At 41.3% G+C, this 17,221-nt stretch overlaps 1 protein-coding gene across 1 annotated transcript; it reads right to left on the minus strand.

The window, feature by feature from the left end:
- Window positions 1–949: 949 nt before the first annotated feature.
- BORCS7 (BLOC-1 related complex subunit 7) lies at window positions 950–13,410 on the minus strand. Its single transcript, XM_048506547.1, has 5 exons — window positions 13,207–13,410; window positions 10,979–11,041; window positions 8,542–8,585; window positions 7,848–7,868; window positions 950–1,671 (listed from the first exon to the last, which is right to left on the minus strand). The coding sequence occupies exons 1-5, from the start codon at window positions 13,354–13,356 to the stop codon at window positions 1,620–1,622; spliced, it is 330 nt and encodes a 109-aa protein (XP_048362504.1). The 5' UTR covers window positions 13,357–13,410; the 3' UTR covers window positions 950–1,619.
- Between the last annotated feature and the right edge of the window lie 3,811 nt (window positions 13,411–17,221).

The raw sequence follows: 17,221 nt of genomic DNA on the forward strand, positions 1-17,221 counted from the left end.
GATGGATGCAAATGTGTAGCTAACAGGAGGCAGAGAAGATGCTGATGCTCAGGGATAAAACCAGAAAATCCAAGCTTATATAAACCAGCAGTGTAGCGGTTAGAATATTGAACTGGGATCTACCAGCCTGAGGTCTGAATCCCCATTCTACCAGGGAAGCTTTCTGGGTGACCGTGGGCTAGTCACACTATCTCAGCCTAACCTTCTTCATAGGGCTGTTGTGAGGATACAATGGATAAAAGATGCATGCCACCCTGAGCCCCTCAGACAAATAATGGTATAAAAATCTAGTAAACAAATTTAGTAAACATTTAGGGCCAAAGACAACTTCCCTTCTAGTCTTCTATTCATTTTAACTCATGAGCACTTGTAAACAGACCTTTAGCCTGTTTACTTTTTGCAGCATTCTGGTTAGACAAAGAAGCCCTGTGTCCTTAAAAGATGCATCACACATTAATTTTGCAATTAATTGATTTACAACGTTATATGTTTACAATCAGATTAAGGAGTAAAAAAACCATTACTACCCTTCTCTGCACAAAATGGAAGATGCCTCTGATAACAAATGAAAAAGACAATTCTATCAAAAAGTGCATATTATAGGCTCAAGCTAGCTTCCAAAACAAATTTCTCACTAGCTGTAAATGAAGCCTTCTCCAAAGGACAACGCTGTTTAACAGATGGCCCCAGCATTTCTCCCAGCTGCATATCTAAAGAGATTACTTGGTCTATAGAGAATTATATAATGAACCCAAGGCTGCCTAATCAAGAGCTGTAGCAGCAGTGACTATGAAAGAATGCAGTTCAAGGCCAAAACAGACAGCAGGGAGTACATTCCAGGCCCTTTCCCCCATAGAAAACGCACACATTTCAGTTGTTCCAGCACACCTCACACTCAAGCAACAGATGCTGTATTAGGAAGAATGGAAAGATTTAATTAAAAGTGAAATTGTTAGCAATTTCTTTATTAAAATATTCGTACTTCATTTTCCATAAGGAGTTTTTCACCATAGCTGTGTGCATTGTTCTTGTACAATGAAACATGCAGAATTTTTTGAGAACTAGTAAGCTATTTATATCAAACTGAACTAAGCCCCCAGAAATCCAAGCAGAACTTGGCAATCTCAGCTCCCACTAACTAAAAATGAAGCCAAAAGAGAAAGGGATCCAGCCATTGAAACACAGCTCTTCCTTTGAAAGTAATTTCCATCTTCATGGTTGTTGCTTGTCATCATTTCTGCATCACAATTTAGGGAACAAGTGAGAATATCTAGGAAGATACACTAAACTTAACAGGCTTACTCTTTTAAGATTACTTTTGCCATTTCCTAGCAAGTTTAAGGAAAAAAAATGTGATAAAATAAAATACAAGGATGTACCATCCTTTTAGAAAGCAAACATTTGCCATGAGAAATTAACCTCTCTTCTCATGTCAGGGCCTTATGCAATGAGCTACATATGCCATTGAGCTACATAACAGCCATCAGGACATCTGGCATGTGATATTGGACAAGAAAAGTCTCATAGTGCAATTGCTGAAGCAAGATGAGATTCCATAATTCTTGGAACATGGTTTTCCCCATCAGTTTCCAGCCGTTCTTTGGTATTGTACACTCTTTTCATTTCAAAAGGTGGCTCAGTTGATCACGCAAATTCGAAGACTGTTCAACACTGAAAGAGAGGTAAAAACATTCAATAGGTAAAAAGATAAAAATGCACGTGCCAGATCATTACTGATTCAGGGGGTTACATCACAACATTTACTAGGCAGACTGTGTTTATGGGGATGGTTTGCCATTGCCTTCCCTATTTGTCTACTTTACCCCTAGCAAGCTGGGTGCTCGCTTTAGTAACCTCAGAAGGATGGAAGGCTGAGTCAACTTTGAACCGCTTTCCTGAAACTGACTTTCATCAGGATCGAACTTAGGTTTTGACTGCAATACTGCAGTTTATTATTCTACACCACAGAGCTTCTCAAATATTTGGATACATAAGAATGTAATAGCCTTGCTGGATCATAACAGTGATCCATTTAGTCCAATGTCCCATCTCACAAAGTGACTAACGTTAAGAGATCGATGTCAAGGCCTTCCCTCAATGTTGTCTCCTAACATTGGTATTCAGAGGTTTACTGCCTTGGAATATGGAGGTTCCCTTTAATCACCATGACTGACAGCCACTGATGTATTTGTTCTCCATGTGATTATCTAATCACCTTCTAAAGCCGTCTACACTTGTGGTCATCACTACATCCTTGGAAATGAATTCAGCATTTTAATCACTTTTTGAGTAAAGAACTACTTCCCTATGACTGTTCTGAATTGACTGCCCATGAACTTCATTGTGTGCTCTCAAGTTCCAATATTTTGAGAGATGGAGGAAAAAGTTATCACTGTCCTCTCCACCTCATGCATAATTTTATAACTCTCTATCATGTTCTCCCTCAGTCATCTTTTTTCTAAACTGAAGAATCCTAGGCCCCTTCCGCACACGCAAAATAATGCGTTTTCAAACCACTTTCACAACTGTTTGCAAGTGGATTTTGCTATTCCGCACAGCTTTAAAGAGCACTGAAAGCAGTTTGAAAGTGCATTATTCTGCATGTGCGGAATGAGCCCTAGTCTCTACCTTTCTTCACAGGAAAAGTACTCCAATCCCTTAATCATCTTAGGTAATTATAGTATGGAGAGCCAATCTGGACTGCACCTACAGTATCTAAGCACATCAGAACTGTTTATTTATTTGTTTGTATTTTTATCCCATTCCTTCCCCAACAATCAAGGCTCATGGGAAGTAACAACATAAATACAAAACAGAAAGAAAAATATATTTTTTCTCTAAGACAATTTAATACGCTGGCAGGATGATCAGAGAAGGTGATAGGAGACCTAGTAAAGTTGCCTCAATGGAATTCTGGGAAGAATACCTCCATCTTACAGGCCTTGCAGGTTCTTACAGGTGTTGCAGAACAAGAGTCTCTTCACACCAGATTGTGGCAATGACAGCAAAAGCCCTTGTTCTGGCAGAGTAAAGGCCACTGGGCTGGCTACCACCAGGCTCTGCTCCATGCTGAACCTCTCATCAAGGCACACGCAATGAACAAAATCTCTACTGCCATCAAGAAAAAGCAGATAGGGTAGGCAGGGACATGTCTATAGGTTTCATGTGATGGATGGCAGTGCAAACATTAGGGCAGTGACATTGGGACTCCGGTGTATTTACTGCACATCCCACCTTCTTCATCTTGAGTTTAAGGATGCCTTGGGCTTGAGCTCTGCAGAGAACCTACTGGACATTGCCATTTGTGGTTTCTAGCAACTCCTCCATAAATGCTAGCATCTCACAGGTCACCTCTCATGCAGTGAGAAGCAGGTGCTGACAGGCATACCAGAGCACTGCCTAATCTGCAATGTCAGAACTCACTGGAGGCCCATGTACACCATGCTTGAGAATTTGGTGAAGCAGAAGGGAGCCCTGACCACCTTGAACACTAAGATCAGGGTTGCGTAGGTAGAGAGCCAGTTCAACCAACATGACTGGTTGACTATTTCTCAGACTGCAGAGGTCCTTAAGCTCTTTAAGCACTACATGCAGCTGCAGGACGTGCAAACCTGTTTCCAGCAGTGCATGTGCTGGTGCAAAGGCTACATGAGGGCATCGAATTCTGCCTTCAGCCTCTCACCTAGCGGAAGACAGCCATGTTGTTCCCATATATAATGGGGGCCATGTGGGACCCATGCATCAAGGGCAGCATTGCCAAGTGGACTGACCACTCATTCACTGGTGAGACAAGCTCTCTTGGCACATGCAGGCCAAGAGGCTATTATTGCCATGAGCAGCGGAGGGGATTAGGATTTCATCCCTCATTTCCCCTATTAGGGATTTCATCCCCCACCTTCCCTAATAGGCAGCATTCCACCACCACCATCCCTGGCAACCGCCAAGATGACCTTAGAGACCAAGCTGAATGGGCAGACACTTAGCACCACTGGGACACGAGATGCGTGAGCCAGGATATGATGGCTGCAATGAAAGGGAGTTCCTTGTTGAGCACTATGAGCTTCAGAGCACCAATCCACTGAGCTCCAGGGCCAGCACAAATTCAGTCTGGCTGAATGATCCAAACCTCTCTGGGCCCTCCGACAAGCATGCAGAGTGACTCTGCTTTCTACCATGCAGACGAAATTATCATCCTGTATCACTCACACCTGCTCCTCTGGACAGTTGAGCAACTGGTCTTCCTGAAGGTCAGCTTCCCACTGTTCAGCTACCCAGTTCTAGACTTTGAAAGTGAGTAAACTGAGCATCTGCTTCTGCTGCATCCTCTCAGTCTGTGTTGGGAAGGTAGGGTCAAACATTCTTCCCCAAATTAACATGTAACTAGAAAGAAGGGGCAGGGCAACTACTCATGATCCTTAAAGCAATTTTTAATCCAGCTGCACTAAAAGACCTCAACTAAACCCTAGTAGCTGTGTGGTGCAGGGGAGGTGGTGCCCACTCAGTCATCAGCCACCCCAAACCAAAAATTGCTTGGTGAAAGCAATACACTGCACTAAAACTGTTCTTTGTCTAGGGGTGGGAGGTGGAAAGAGGAGAGCCAGTGATGAAGAGCAGCTGCAGCACCTAAGGCTTCTCCTCTGAGGCAGTGATGATGTGCAGACTGTTGTGAAAGGAGATCAGGGACACACAAAATCCCTCCCTCTTACTCTCTGAGGCTTTCTTTGGGAAAATGATGTTATGTATGTTTGACAGTGGATTGCTTGTGGTTCTAATGGCTTCCAAATCCAAATCCAAAAACCTTTATTAGGCATAAAACCAGTGCCAAGAATTTCAAATACAATAAAAAGATCATTATTGCTCAACTTGCAGTACACCGAGCAAAAACATAGCAACAGCTTCAGATATTTCCACACTAGAGCTATTTAGAAGCTTAGCCATTTTTGTTTTATCAGAGAGGAGCATAAATCCTGTTGGTAACACAGTTCTCAAATTGGTTCTGATGTTGTTGTACTTTGAACAATGGAGCAGAATATGAGAAAGTGTTACAGTTGTGTCAGGACAGAATTGACAGCGACGCTCATCTTGTGGAATACCAGAGAATCGACCTTGAAGATGTGCTGACGGAAAAGAGTTACACCTCGCTCTGGTCATGACCCATCTGCTATTGTAATTAATAAGTTGTTGCAGATATATAGCAGGGCTAGTTTTCTGAGGGATAATCCCAAAGACTATTGGAGAGCAAGAGCTTTGTGCTTTGCTCAGGAGAAATTGGTACTCTTGATCAAATAATCTAGACTTTAAAAGCGATGGGTAAAATCTCGGGCGGTGAGCATTTGTAGGGCCTCCCAAGAGAAGCCCAAGGAAAAGATCTTTTTCAATATGTAGCCACCATTTAGAAGCTGAAGCTCCTCTCATTTCTAACTGGGACAAACTGTTAGGGTCAGTGCAAAAACAAAGGCATAGCCAAAACTTAAAAGTTACAACCCATGCCCTTGTTTCTAATAAATGTTGCCCTGATTCCAAACAAAGAACACCATAGGGGACACAATGCGGGGTGCCAAAGATCTTATAAAAGAAATTGGATTGAATGCGTTCCAATTTCTGGTGCCATGCTTGGATCCAGATGGGGATACCATACAAAGGTGCTGGGCCACCTTAGCGTTAAACACCTTCACGCTGCTGGTATGAATCTACCACCATTGATGTTAAAAAACTTCAGTACTGCAGCGGATAAATTTTTGCAGGCTTTAAGGGTGTTATCTCTGTGTGTGGTCCAGGTTGACTTATGATGGAATATTATCCCAAGGTATTTGAACAATTTAACTTGCTCGATGTCAGAACCTTGGAGAGACCATCTTGAAGGTCTAAAAACATTGGAAAAGACCACAATTTTAGACTTGATTGGGTTAATGACCAACCTGTTGTTTGAACAGTATTCACCACACTTAGTCAGCATGTTTCTGAGACCAGATCTTGTTCTTGATAATAAAACTGCATCATCGGCATAAAGGAGAATAGACAGAGGCACACCGTTCAGATAGGGGCAATGAAAGTTGAAACTATTCAATGTGGGGGCAGATCATGTAAAAAAAGATTAAATAGCATGGGTGCTAATACACACCCTTGTTTTACCCTGAGAAACTGGTATTTTGGGTGTTAAGGAACCTGATGGTGTACACCTTATCTGGCAGGTGGGATTCCTGTAAAGAGATCTAATTAATAGGAGAAGCCTAGGATCAATAGCGAGCTTCTGCAGTTTAAGCCATAGCAGCGATCTGTCAATAGAGTCAAAAGCCCCTTAAAGTCAATAAAGGCTGCAAAAAGATTGGATTTTCCTCTACAGAGGTATTTGGATACAAGTGCTTCCAACGTCATACAGTGGTCCAGGGTGGTCTTTCCTTTCGTAAAGCCAATCTGCTCTATTCCGATTGGTCTATTAGTTGAAATCCAATTCAAAAGATGGTTAAGTAAATATTTGGCATACAATTTACCTGCCAGAACAGACAGCAGGCTGATTGGTCTGTAGTTTGAGGGGAGATTACGATCACCCTTTTAAACAATGGAATGATGGTTGCGTTAGTCCACATTGTGTGCACTGAGCCAGAGTCATTCACAGTAGTGAATAAGGCGGCTAACAGAGGGGACCACCAATCGGGAAAAGATTTGTAAATTTCTGCCGGGACCCCATCTGGACCCGGAGCTTTATTAGTTTTAAGATTACCAATTAGTGTTGTGATTTCCTCCTCTGTTACAGAAGGCCACCTAGGAATATCATTAGACAAAGGGGCTCAACCCTAAGAGTATCAAGAGTTCCCATTATTGAAAAGATTACAAAATAGCTATGCCATATTGGGGGGTCAATAGTAGAGATGATAGTAGTAGAGGAACTCATTCCCTAGCAACAAAGGCCAAAAGCCTCTAGTATCGTTTGAGCGGGCTGCCTGTATGAGATGCTTCCATTTCTCATTGGTTTGTTTATATAGCCCTTCGCGAAGGACACACGATAAATGCCTCTTCAGCAGAAAATACTCAGCAGGAAGATTATTTAAACCTTGCTGTTTAGTCCTGCAGAATATTATTCGCATTTGCTTTTTTATAAGCCTACCCTCTTCAGAAAAATATGTGACAGTAGGAGTTCCTCGCAAAGGACCTGCTGGAATCGGCGCTGCTAGAGCATCAACTAATTTCCTGGTCAGAACTTCAAACTTGCCAATACATTCACCAGGTGAAGGAGATGATAATAGAGCATGCCTAAAGGCCAGCATAAAGGGACTGTGTAATAGTGAATCTGCTTTAAATTTAGTTTCCTTATTCCAGTTAATTTTGTGCGGAGGGGATACTGGACTGGTTCTAATGGCTTATAAAAGTGGCCTCTATGCTTAAGATTGTTCTTCTGGGAAAAGGGATGTCCCTGCCAAGAACAACTTTAGTCTGGAAAGCAGAATAGAGATTGACCAAGTCAATCAGCAAAAAGAAAATGTACAATCTTCCACGGCTAGAATTTAGCAGGAAAGGGAATAAAAACCATGGTGATGGAAAATGGAACAGTACATAGGGTAAGCAGCTGCCTCCCTGATGACAAGAGGCCTTGCTCACTTAAAAAAACACACATTTCTAAGCCTTCTAAGTCACTCTTTTTACATCATTTTTGTTTTTCACTACAGCTGTAACAGGTAAGCTCACTTTTTAAAAAGATGGTAAGTGTTATTACTATGAGCATTAAGTGAGCCCCAGTGATGCGCCTACTGTTGTGTAAACTCATTGGTTTACAGTCAAAGTACCATACCCAAGATGAAATACGAGAGTATTTGTCAAATACAATAAGGAGCAATAAGGAGCAAACTCACTTTCTCTGAATAGCTTCTTGCCTACAAAAAAAGGACAAGGAAAGCATTAAAAAGAAAACATCTATAGGATACTTAAGAACACAAGTACGTTCAAATGGATATCATGTCAGTGAAGATATTTGTATCTCAGGAGACTATACAATCAAGGAATAAGCAGATTCTCCAACTACACTGTTATAGTATCCAGAACCGGATTACTACCCATTAGATGGTTAGCCCTAGAGCAAAGACATCTGCAAAGTATAGCTTCAGTTTTAACAGGCAGATTACTATCAAACTAGTTATGTGGCCATCAGAACTCAAATAAGAATAGCATATGATGTGTAATATTTAAACAATAGAGCGTTTTTACATTTTAATACTAATATTTTTACTTGCTTTGCCATTGTCCTAATGAAGTTCTATAAGCAGCCTCAAGAGCCTCCTGTCTGAGAATATGTGATAAAAACAATTTTAAATAAATGTATAGGGAAGAAACACTTATTTTTCCCTAGAAATCAATAAGAGATGCTCATAGTATTCTAGTAGCAGAGGATCCACTTTAATAGTTCTGGATTCAGTTTCAACCTTGGTTCATAGGTTTCCCTTGCAAGTGGCATAAAATGAGCCACATTGTGAGAGCTATACAGGACACAAATGCACTTCCAAGTAGGTCAGCCCATCAACTAGTGATTAAACATTGTATGCTACTTACTGATACTGCAGATGAGTCGTTATAATGGCCATTTTCCTTAAACTCTGCAAATTACAAAAAAGGACATTATTTTTTCCCCGTTATGATTGTCAAGGTAATCACTTCATAGGGCATTCTTCATCACCTTCAAATCATTATGTATTACTCTCTCCCAAGGTAGAATATCTGCCGCTTTGAATAACACCAGCTTTTAGAAGTCAGCTTCATTATGACATGAGATTTTTCATTATGCTAAAATTTAGCTACTGCAGAGACTCTCCTTAACTACCAAACAGAATTCTGATCATACTGCATCTTATGATGTATCATCCAGGCAGATGAGTTTTATTAATTAATTAATCAGCACTTTTCAGGTCATGAAGAAAATCCTAACAAAACTTTTCAGCCAACACAATTTTCAGTGTGTCTTTTCCAATTTAGAAATACATTCTGTCTCCCTCAAAAGGAGGACAAAGCAGACTGGCACTCCTCCATGACCAACAGAAGGACAGCAGAAGCTACCAATTGATAATTCCCTTCCCAAGGAACATTGGTATTGAATTGCTGTAGCACTCAGACTGAAAAACAAAATTAAAAACACATACATTTCGGAATTTTTATCCTATGAGTAGCACACAAAATGACTTAAAACTATGAAAATTGAGAAAACTCAGCAATCAAGGAATAAGAGGGGAAGTCCTCCTATGGATTAAAAACTGGTTAAGAAACAGGAAGCAAAGAGTGGGTGTAAATGGGAAGTTCTCACAATGGAGAGATGTAGGGAGTGGTGTCCCCCAGGGATCCGTTTTGGGACCAGTGCTCTTTAACCTATTCATAAATGATCTGGAAGTAGGGGTGGCTAGCGTGGTGGCCAAGTTTGCAGATGATACTCAAATTATGTAGAGGTGGGTGAAAGAACTCCACGAAAGGATTGCGAAGAGCTCCAAGCGGACCTTTGATAAATTAGGTGAATTTAGTGGGCTAAGAAATGGCAAATGCACAGTTCAATGTAGCAGCAAATGCAAAGTGATGCACATAGGGGCAAAAAATCCAAACTTCACATACACGCTACAGGGGTCAGTGCTATCAGTCACAGACCAGGAAAGGGATTTGGGCGTCTTAGTTGATAGTTCCATGGGAATGTTAACTCAATGCATGGCAGCTGTGAAAAAGGCAAACTCTATGCTACAGGGAATGGCCACATTAGGAAAGGAATTGATAATAAAAGCTGGCAAAGATTGTCATGCCCTTATATAAAGCAGTGGGTCGCGGCCGCACTTGGAGCACACATTACTGGACTGTCCAGTTCACAGGTAGCCACATCTCAAAAGATATCGTGAGGAGATAGAAAAAAAGAAGTGCTGAGAAGACAGGCAACAAGGATGAGAATTGAGGGACTGGAGCACCTTCCCTATGAGGAGAGGCTGCAGCGTTTGGGACTCTTTAGTTTGGAGAGGAGACATCTGAGGGGGGATATGACTGAAGTCTATAAAATTATGCATGGGGTAGAAAATGTTGACGGCCAAAGAGATAAAATTTTTCTCTCTTTCTCACAAATACTAGAACCAGGGGGCATTCATTGAAAATGCTGGGGAAGAATTAGGACTAATAAAAGGAAACTTCACTTTAACTTCACATAGCGTGTGATTGGTGTTTGGAATATGCTGCCACAGGAGGTGGTGATGGCCACTAACCTGGATAGCTTTAAAAGGGGCTTGGACAGATTTATGGAGAAGAAGTCGATCTATGGCTACCAATCTTGATCCTCTTTGATCTGAGATTGCAAATGCCTTAACAGACCAGGTGATCGGGAGCAACAGCCGCAGAAGGCCATTGCTTTCACATCCTGCATGTGAGCTCCCAAAGGCACCTGGTGGAGACCTGCCCGTGAGTAGCAGAAGAAGCTGGACTAGATATGGACTGAATGGTCGATCCAGGCTGAGGCTTGTTCTTATGTTCTTCTTATGTTCTAAAATAATAACTTTAAGCTTGATAAGTAATCAGATTTGGCCCATCATACTTCCTGCCATCAACTGCCTATTGCAGCTTATCCCTGAATGAAAACTGTAATCAAGTGCCACAGGCTTGATCATTTTGCTTGCTGTTGGAGGGAAACCAGAACTTTGCTCTCAGGGCAAGTGAACTGGCTCACTTACCACCCATTACTGGTCTTCAGTTTATACCACCATTGCTCAACTATTTAACTGAAAGAGAAAAAAACCCAGGGATCATTGAGCATTGTCAGAAACAATGCGGAGCTCCAAAAAAAGTAATAAGTCACCATTAGTATACCTCTGTCTTCCACTCCCTTATTCCAAAGTTTCCTTTCACAAATCTGTATCAAGTGTCAGCTCTGTATTTGAAATGTGATCTAACATTAAATTCTCTGCAGTTCATATAGTGTTTGGTACCTTGCATCAGGCTAAACACTCAGTTCTATGAGCAAAACTTTTCTTACATCTTCAGAGTGCAAGATAGCATCCTCTTGCATCACCATATTTCTGGCAGCCTGTCCAAGGAACTGAAAGACATGGAAGCAACTATAAGAGATTTGGATTCAAAGGTCTGGGGAGCTAATAATTCAATGCTAAGCTTGTACTTAGCAGCTAGAATCTGACTCAGTCAGGTTGCTTTAACTCCCAGCATAAACTCTGTGACATATTGTTTAATCAGAACCAGCTAAAACGTGATAAAATAGCAGGCAAAATTTCAAGGGCCCCAGAACTTTTTATTAGGCACAATATTCAGGACTTATACCCCTCCCCAAAAATGGTTTACTGAAACAGCCTCTCTATATAGAACAAAAATATCTTGCCAGTTATATTGTCCAAACTGTCAAGCAAAGCAAATATATGAAACACCTTGATACCTCCTCCCATATGAAGCTACCAACACGCTATGGTCATATTCAGAGGTCTTGCTTTGGTTGGCCCTACCATATGAAGCTAGTCAGGTAGTAATCCAAGAAAGGGCCTTCTTGGTTGTGGCATCAAACTTTGGAGCTCCCTCAGAGGTGGGATCCAACCAGTTCTCACCACTTCTCTAGAAGTGGTTACTAATTTTTTCTGAGTGCTGAGAAGGGGTTACTAAAGCAACCTCCCTGCTCAATAGGGACTGGAGGTGCGTGTGTGCGGCAATGCCACTGTTTGAATCCCACCACCATCGGAACCTGTTATTAAAATTTTTGGATCCCACTACTGAGCTCCCTCCTCAGGGAGTTTCAGCTGTCTCCCTCGCTGCGCTCGAGTTAAGCTGGATTGGCCGCTATTAAATAAATAATCTTTGAAACATGAAGGCGGGCTGGCACAAAGCCAATTAACCAGTCATGTTATATAAACCAGTTGTACAACATGGCAAACATCCAAAAATATGTCAACTTGATTAATCTATAGCTTTAAGGTATATTAAATTAAAACACACACCTCAGAGAGGAATTCACAGGTGTGTAACTTAATCTCCCTCTGTCTTTCACCAGCCGATGATGACTTTTTGTTTCACCATGATACCCGCAGCAACAGTTGCTGTTTTAATGTTCGTTATGTTCACTATCTTGTGGCCCCTGATCAGGTGACAAGGCAGTATAAAAATGTTTTACATAAACATATAGCTAGCTGTTTATTATGTTATTATTTGTGCACCATCCTCAGTATATAATGCCTTACAAAACAGAATCACGGTTATCTCACAACCTGCTTTTCCACAGTACAGGAAAACAAAAACAGAGAGACAGTAAGAATGGGAGAAAAGAGGCCAAGGTAACAATGAATGAATGAGAACAAGTATACTTACACATACTTATGCCTTGTCTGATTGGGAGCAGAAAATATTAAATCATACAGTCCAAATATCACTATCATACATCAGGAGGCAAATCCTACTATTGAAGGAGCAGGATATTTTTATCCAGGCCTGCTGGCAACCATGGTCCACCTTCTGGGTAATTTCATAGCACATTACAACTACCTTGTTGGGGGTGGGGGGAGAATATGGCAGAGGTAAGCAACCCCCAGCACAGATGCCAAGCCGAAGGATCCCAATCTATTTTCCTCTGCAAGCAGGGCGAATCCTCTGCCCAAAGGACAAAGACAAGCCCCAGAGGTGGCAGAACAATTGGGGCTCCCAGTGTTTCTGGCCAAGTATAATCCCACCCCGCATTTGTTACTGATTTCCTGTTGAAATTACTATGGGACGTTCTCCTACTATTACACAATTAATACTTCACCAGCAGTATTTTGATATCACATGCAGGAAAAAATTTTTTACTGTCCTGCCCCATTGAGTACTTGAAAAAGTACAGATAAACATTTTAGCCCTCCTTGGCAGGAAACTTGGTTTGATGGGGAACCCTTTTACAAAACAGTAATCTACATGCCTTACTCAATACAAGGGCATACAACATAGTTTCCAGCTTTCTTGGAATTACACGTATGTTTCGGCACCCCCGAATTCAAACCAGAATAGATGGTTAGAAGGTTAAGTCCTGACTCTCCTTGACAGGATATCTTTAGCGAACTAAGCACTGACGAAATAATCATTGGCGTAGGAAAACGAATGTGTCATTTTAAAAAATCCTAACCTGCCACCATAACAAGAACCTACAAGCCCCACAATGCACTGCGCCCCCCTTCAGCCTGCCTACAATTGTTTCCCAACGCGGTGCTTGCTGGACTTAGTAGTCACACTCACCTCGGCGCTACGAGATCCCCTCAGCACTTGTTTGGTAAGGGCGATAACATCTGTACCACAGCTGGTTACCTTCTCGCTCAGCAACCCCTTCACTGAATGGCCGAATCGAGCCTGAGCATCCATAGCACTTCCCGCTGGCGATGCCGCCATCTTGCTAATGTTGTCTGTCCAAACGAGTCTATTTCTCAAGTTTGAAAAAAATTGCAGCGACGGCGAGCGAAAGGGGGCAAAACAAAGAGAACGCAAATTGGAGCGGATCTTTCTGCAGCGTCGACTCGGTTTCTTTTCCCCAACATCAAACTTACTGATATTGTCTATTGATTGGCGGAGGGACTTAGCAACTTCACAGAGATCAGCCATTAACAAATAATTATTGCATTTAATTAACACAAAAGGGCTACTATTTCACGAAAGCATAAACTGTAAAGGTTTTGTTAGTGTGCAAGGTGTTACTGGATTCTTGCTTTGTTTAGCAGAGCCTGTTCAAGGCATCAAAAGGGGGCAATCTTATAAAATACATCTATGTTCATCAGAAGTACACAATAAGCCAGGAATTCAAAATAATAGATCATAGGAGGTTAGTTCACATGGTACAACCACAACATCTTAGGATAGATAAGATCTTTGGGCTTTGATGTGGGAGAAGCATCTTTCCGGAAGGAGGATTCCTTTCCTTGCCAAATGTTTGTCACCCTAAGGCAGTGGTGGCGAACCTATGGCACGCATGCCAGAGGTGGCACTCAGTCCTCTTTGCGGGCACACATGCCGTCGCCCCAGTTTGGGCAGTCGGCAATGGCATACCGCCAAGGGAGCCAGGGGTGTGCGATGCACTGGAGCATATGCCACCTCTTGGTCGCCCTAAGCGAGAGGCATGAGTGGAAATTAATCTTGCAGGCGTTCTGAGAGTGGCTGATTTCAAGGAGCAGGAGCAGGGAGTGGAGGAGAGCGTGAAGCAGGAAGCAGGAGCCTGCACGATAATTGCCCTGGGCACAGTTTCCCCTCACGCTGTCCCTGGCATGCAGTCTCTAAAAGGTTCACCATCACTGCCCTAAGGTCACAAGGTTAGGTACCTTGTAGCTGACAGGTAACATATATATATATTCCTATTCTCTAGTATTTAACACAATAGCTACCTAACCAGGTCAGAATTATACTGGGCAATACTTATTCATTTAGGAATAATCATATTTTCTTGCTAAAACACAGCATTTCTAGTAGATGGTTTCATAGATGTCTTTATAGCATCAAACACATCCCTGGGATTTGCATTTTATCAATAGGTGATATGTAAGGATACAACAAAAAACAGTTTCAGATATAATAACTTGTGTTTCAAAGGGAGCTATTTTTATTGCGCCCCCAGAAAGGGTCCTTTTAAGGAAAAAAGGAGAAACCCATGTCTTTGATATGCTGGCCTTTTAAGTCAAAGAAGACCCCCCCCCCCAATTCTGTTAGTGGTTTTGCATTTTACAATGGGACTGTGGTAAATCCTGTGTTATCTCTGTTTATGAAATTTAGCGAGCAACCTGGTGGCTTGCTGGGTTGCAGAATTTGTTCCCTTGTGAAAGAAGTATCTCTGGTTTACATTATTATTAATAATATAGAGCTAAGGCTTTGTAAAAAAAAAAGAGCATTTCTGCTAGTACTACTGTCAATAAGACTACTATGAAATGAATTCTACTAATGGTCACTCTATATTAGCTAAATGATTAGCTAAATGATTGACCAAATTTTATTTTTCTGGCCTGACACAACATCAGGAGTTCCCCAGAGGCAGTGGCACCTTTGACCTGGGCAGCAGGGAGCATCCTTTTACGCTATCCCTACAGATTCTGATTCCAACGTGTAACTGAACTATTCGGGTAACACTGTCATAGGTATTATTGAGAACCATTGTGGTGTAGCGGTAAAGAATGTTGAACTAGGATCTAAGTAACTGAAATTCAAACCCCCACTCATGTCATGGAAGCTTGCTGAGTGACTTTGACCAGTCATAATTACATAGTCTAATCTACCTCACAGGGTTGCTGTGAGAATAAAATGGAGGCGAGGGCAATAGTGTAAGCCACTTTAGGCTTCCATTGGGGAGAAAGGCGATGTACAAATGAAATAATAAATATTATGGATGGCATAAAATAGTATCCAAAATGTTTCCAGTGTTCATGCAATGTACAGACTGTGCTGAGAATCTTCCCTCTGTCCTGAAATCTGAAGCAGCACTCTGATACATAATATAAAGATACTTAGCATACAATTGCATGTAAAGGCTTAAGAATAGAACATTCAAATTTGTAATGACAATAGATGAGGAATAAGACAAAAATAAACGCTGAGAGTAAGATAAAACAATCATGTTTCTTGTAGAAATGTCAGTATAAGCAGATAATAAGGAAACAGAGAGAGAAACAGAAATTCATTGGCTCTTTCTGTGCACCAGGTAGTGAAAGTTTTCTTCAGTGAAAAAATTTAATATTTTAAATGGTCACCTAGTTTCATTTAAATTGTACAAGAACGAAAGATTCTTTGTACTTTGGAATAATGTTTTAGATAGTATTTGAAAAGATTGTGCTGTTACTTCCCTACATTAAGTAAGGTAACTCTGTTCTAAGGATACAATACAGGAAAAGAGGAAATAGGTGATAATGGAACTGGGTTTTTGCTGTATCATGGAGGGAAATCTTACCATGACAATCCTCTGAAGGTACCAGCTATAAATGGGGGTGAAACGTTAAGAGCAAAAACTACCACCCCACGGCTACACAGCCAGGACAACCCGCGATGCCCAACTGATTCTGGCTGTGAGAGCCTTTGATAATACATTGAATATGGAACTCTTCAGTCATCACAGTATTCCACCTGTGTAACTTATCTGGAGATCCAGAACATCTAGTTATTAATGCAAAACTCATTTCCTACCCTTTACCTTGAGTTGTGTGAGGAAATAAGGTCTCAAGAGATGACAATATTTTATGAACCTGGCATTTGAGGCAGTTCTGGAAGCTCCTACTGATAGTGGAGAACTTACTGGCCTCAAGGACAGTAAAACAAAGTTAATTGGTCTCAAGTGTAATGAAAATGTGAATTGCCAAGAGTAAGAATTCACATGTATCAGTTGAGAGGAGAACACAGATTTCTCAAGCAGTTATGTAACAAGGTATATAACCTGCTAGCTAGTAACAGTCACAATTTTTCTTCATGAGTTCTTGCATCTATGAATGTTGTGTTCTTGATTGTGTCATTTGTTAATACTCACTGGTAAACAGTCATAATTCCTTGACTATGTGTGCAAGTACCATTTTGGTCACACAATATTGAATCCATGTGCAGGGGCATTTATGACCCTGAATAAGAAATCTATTTTACATGTCACTCATTTCATTTTTCCCCACCCATATTCATTGATGTCATGGTCTTATAAGTTAAATTTGAAGGATGTTGTGCTTCCTACATTGAATAGAATTCTGCTGAACCTTGCTGAGTTAAGAAATCATAAGATCTGTACTGCTTCCTCATTACTGCTGAAGAAGCAAATTCAAGAATCTGAAAAAAAACAATTTTATTCTAGATTTGTCAAGCCTAGAAGATGGCTCAGCCTATCTAGCTACATGGATCCACACAGGTAACACAGTAACATCAAGACTCAACTATTTTAATGCATTTTCTAAGGGTCTGCACTCAAAGACAACTTGGAGACTGTTAGTACAGATGTTACACTCAGTTATTATCAGAAGCTAGACAGTGCATCCATATTACACCCGTGCTGCAGTTGATGCATTGGCTTCCTATCAGTTACCAGACTAAATTCAAGGTCCTGGCTATCACATCTGAAACCTTGGATTGTCATATCTGAAGAACCTGCTCTCCCCCGTTCCTCTCCATGACAACTTTGCTTATCTGAGCAGAGCTTTCTTCAGGTATCACCCTGCAAATGAGTGAGATCAGCAACTGCATTCTCTGTTGGGGCTGTCATCATATGAACTGACCTTCCAGAGAAGGTTAGGAAGGCACCTATATT

The sequence above is a fragment of the Sphaerodactylus townsendi genome, linkage group LG08 (assembly GCF_021028975.2).
Source record: "Sphaerodactylus townsendi isolate TG3544 linkage group LG08, MPM_Stown_v2.3, whole genome shotgun sequence".
Taxonomy (NCBI): Eukaryota; Metazoa; Chordata; class Lepidosauria; order Squamata; family Sphaerodactylidae; genus Sphaerodactylus; species Sphaerodactylus townsendi.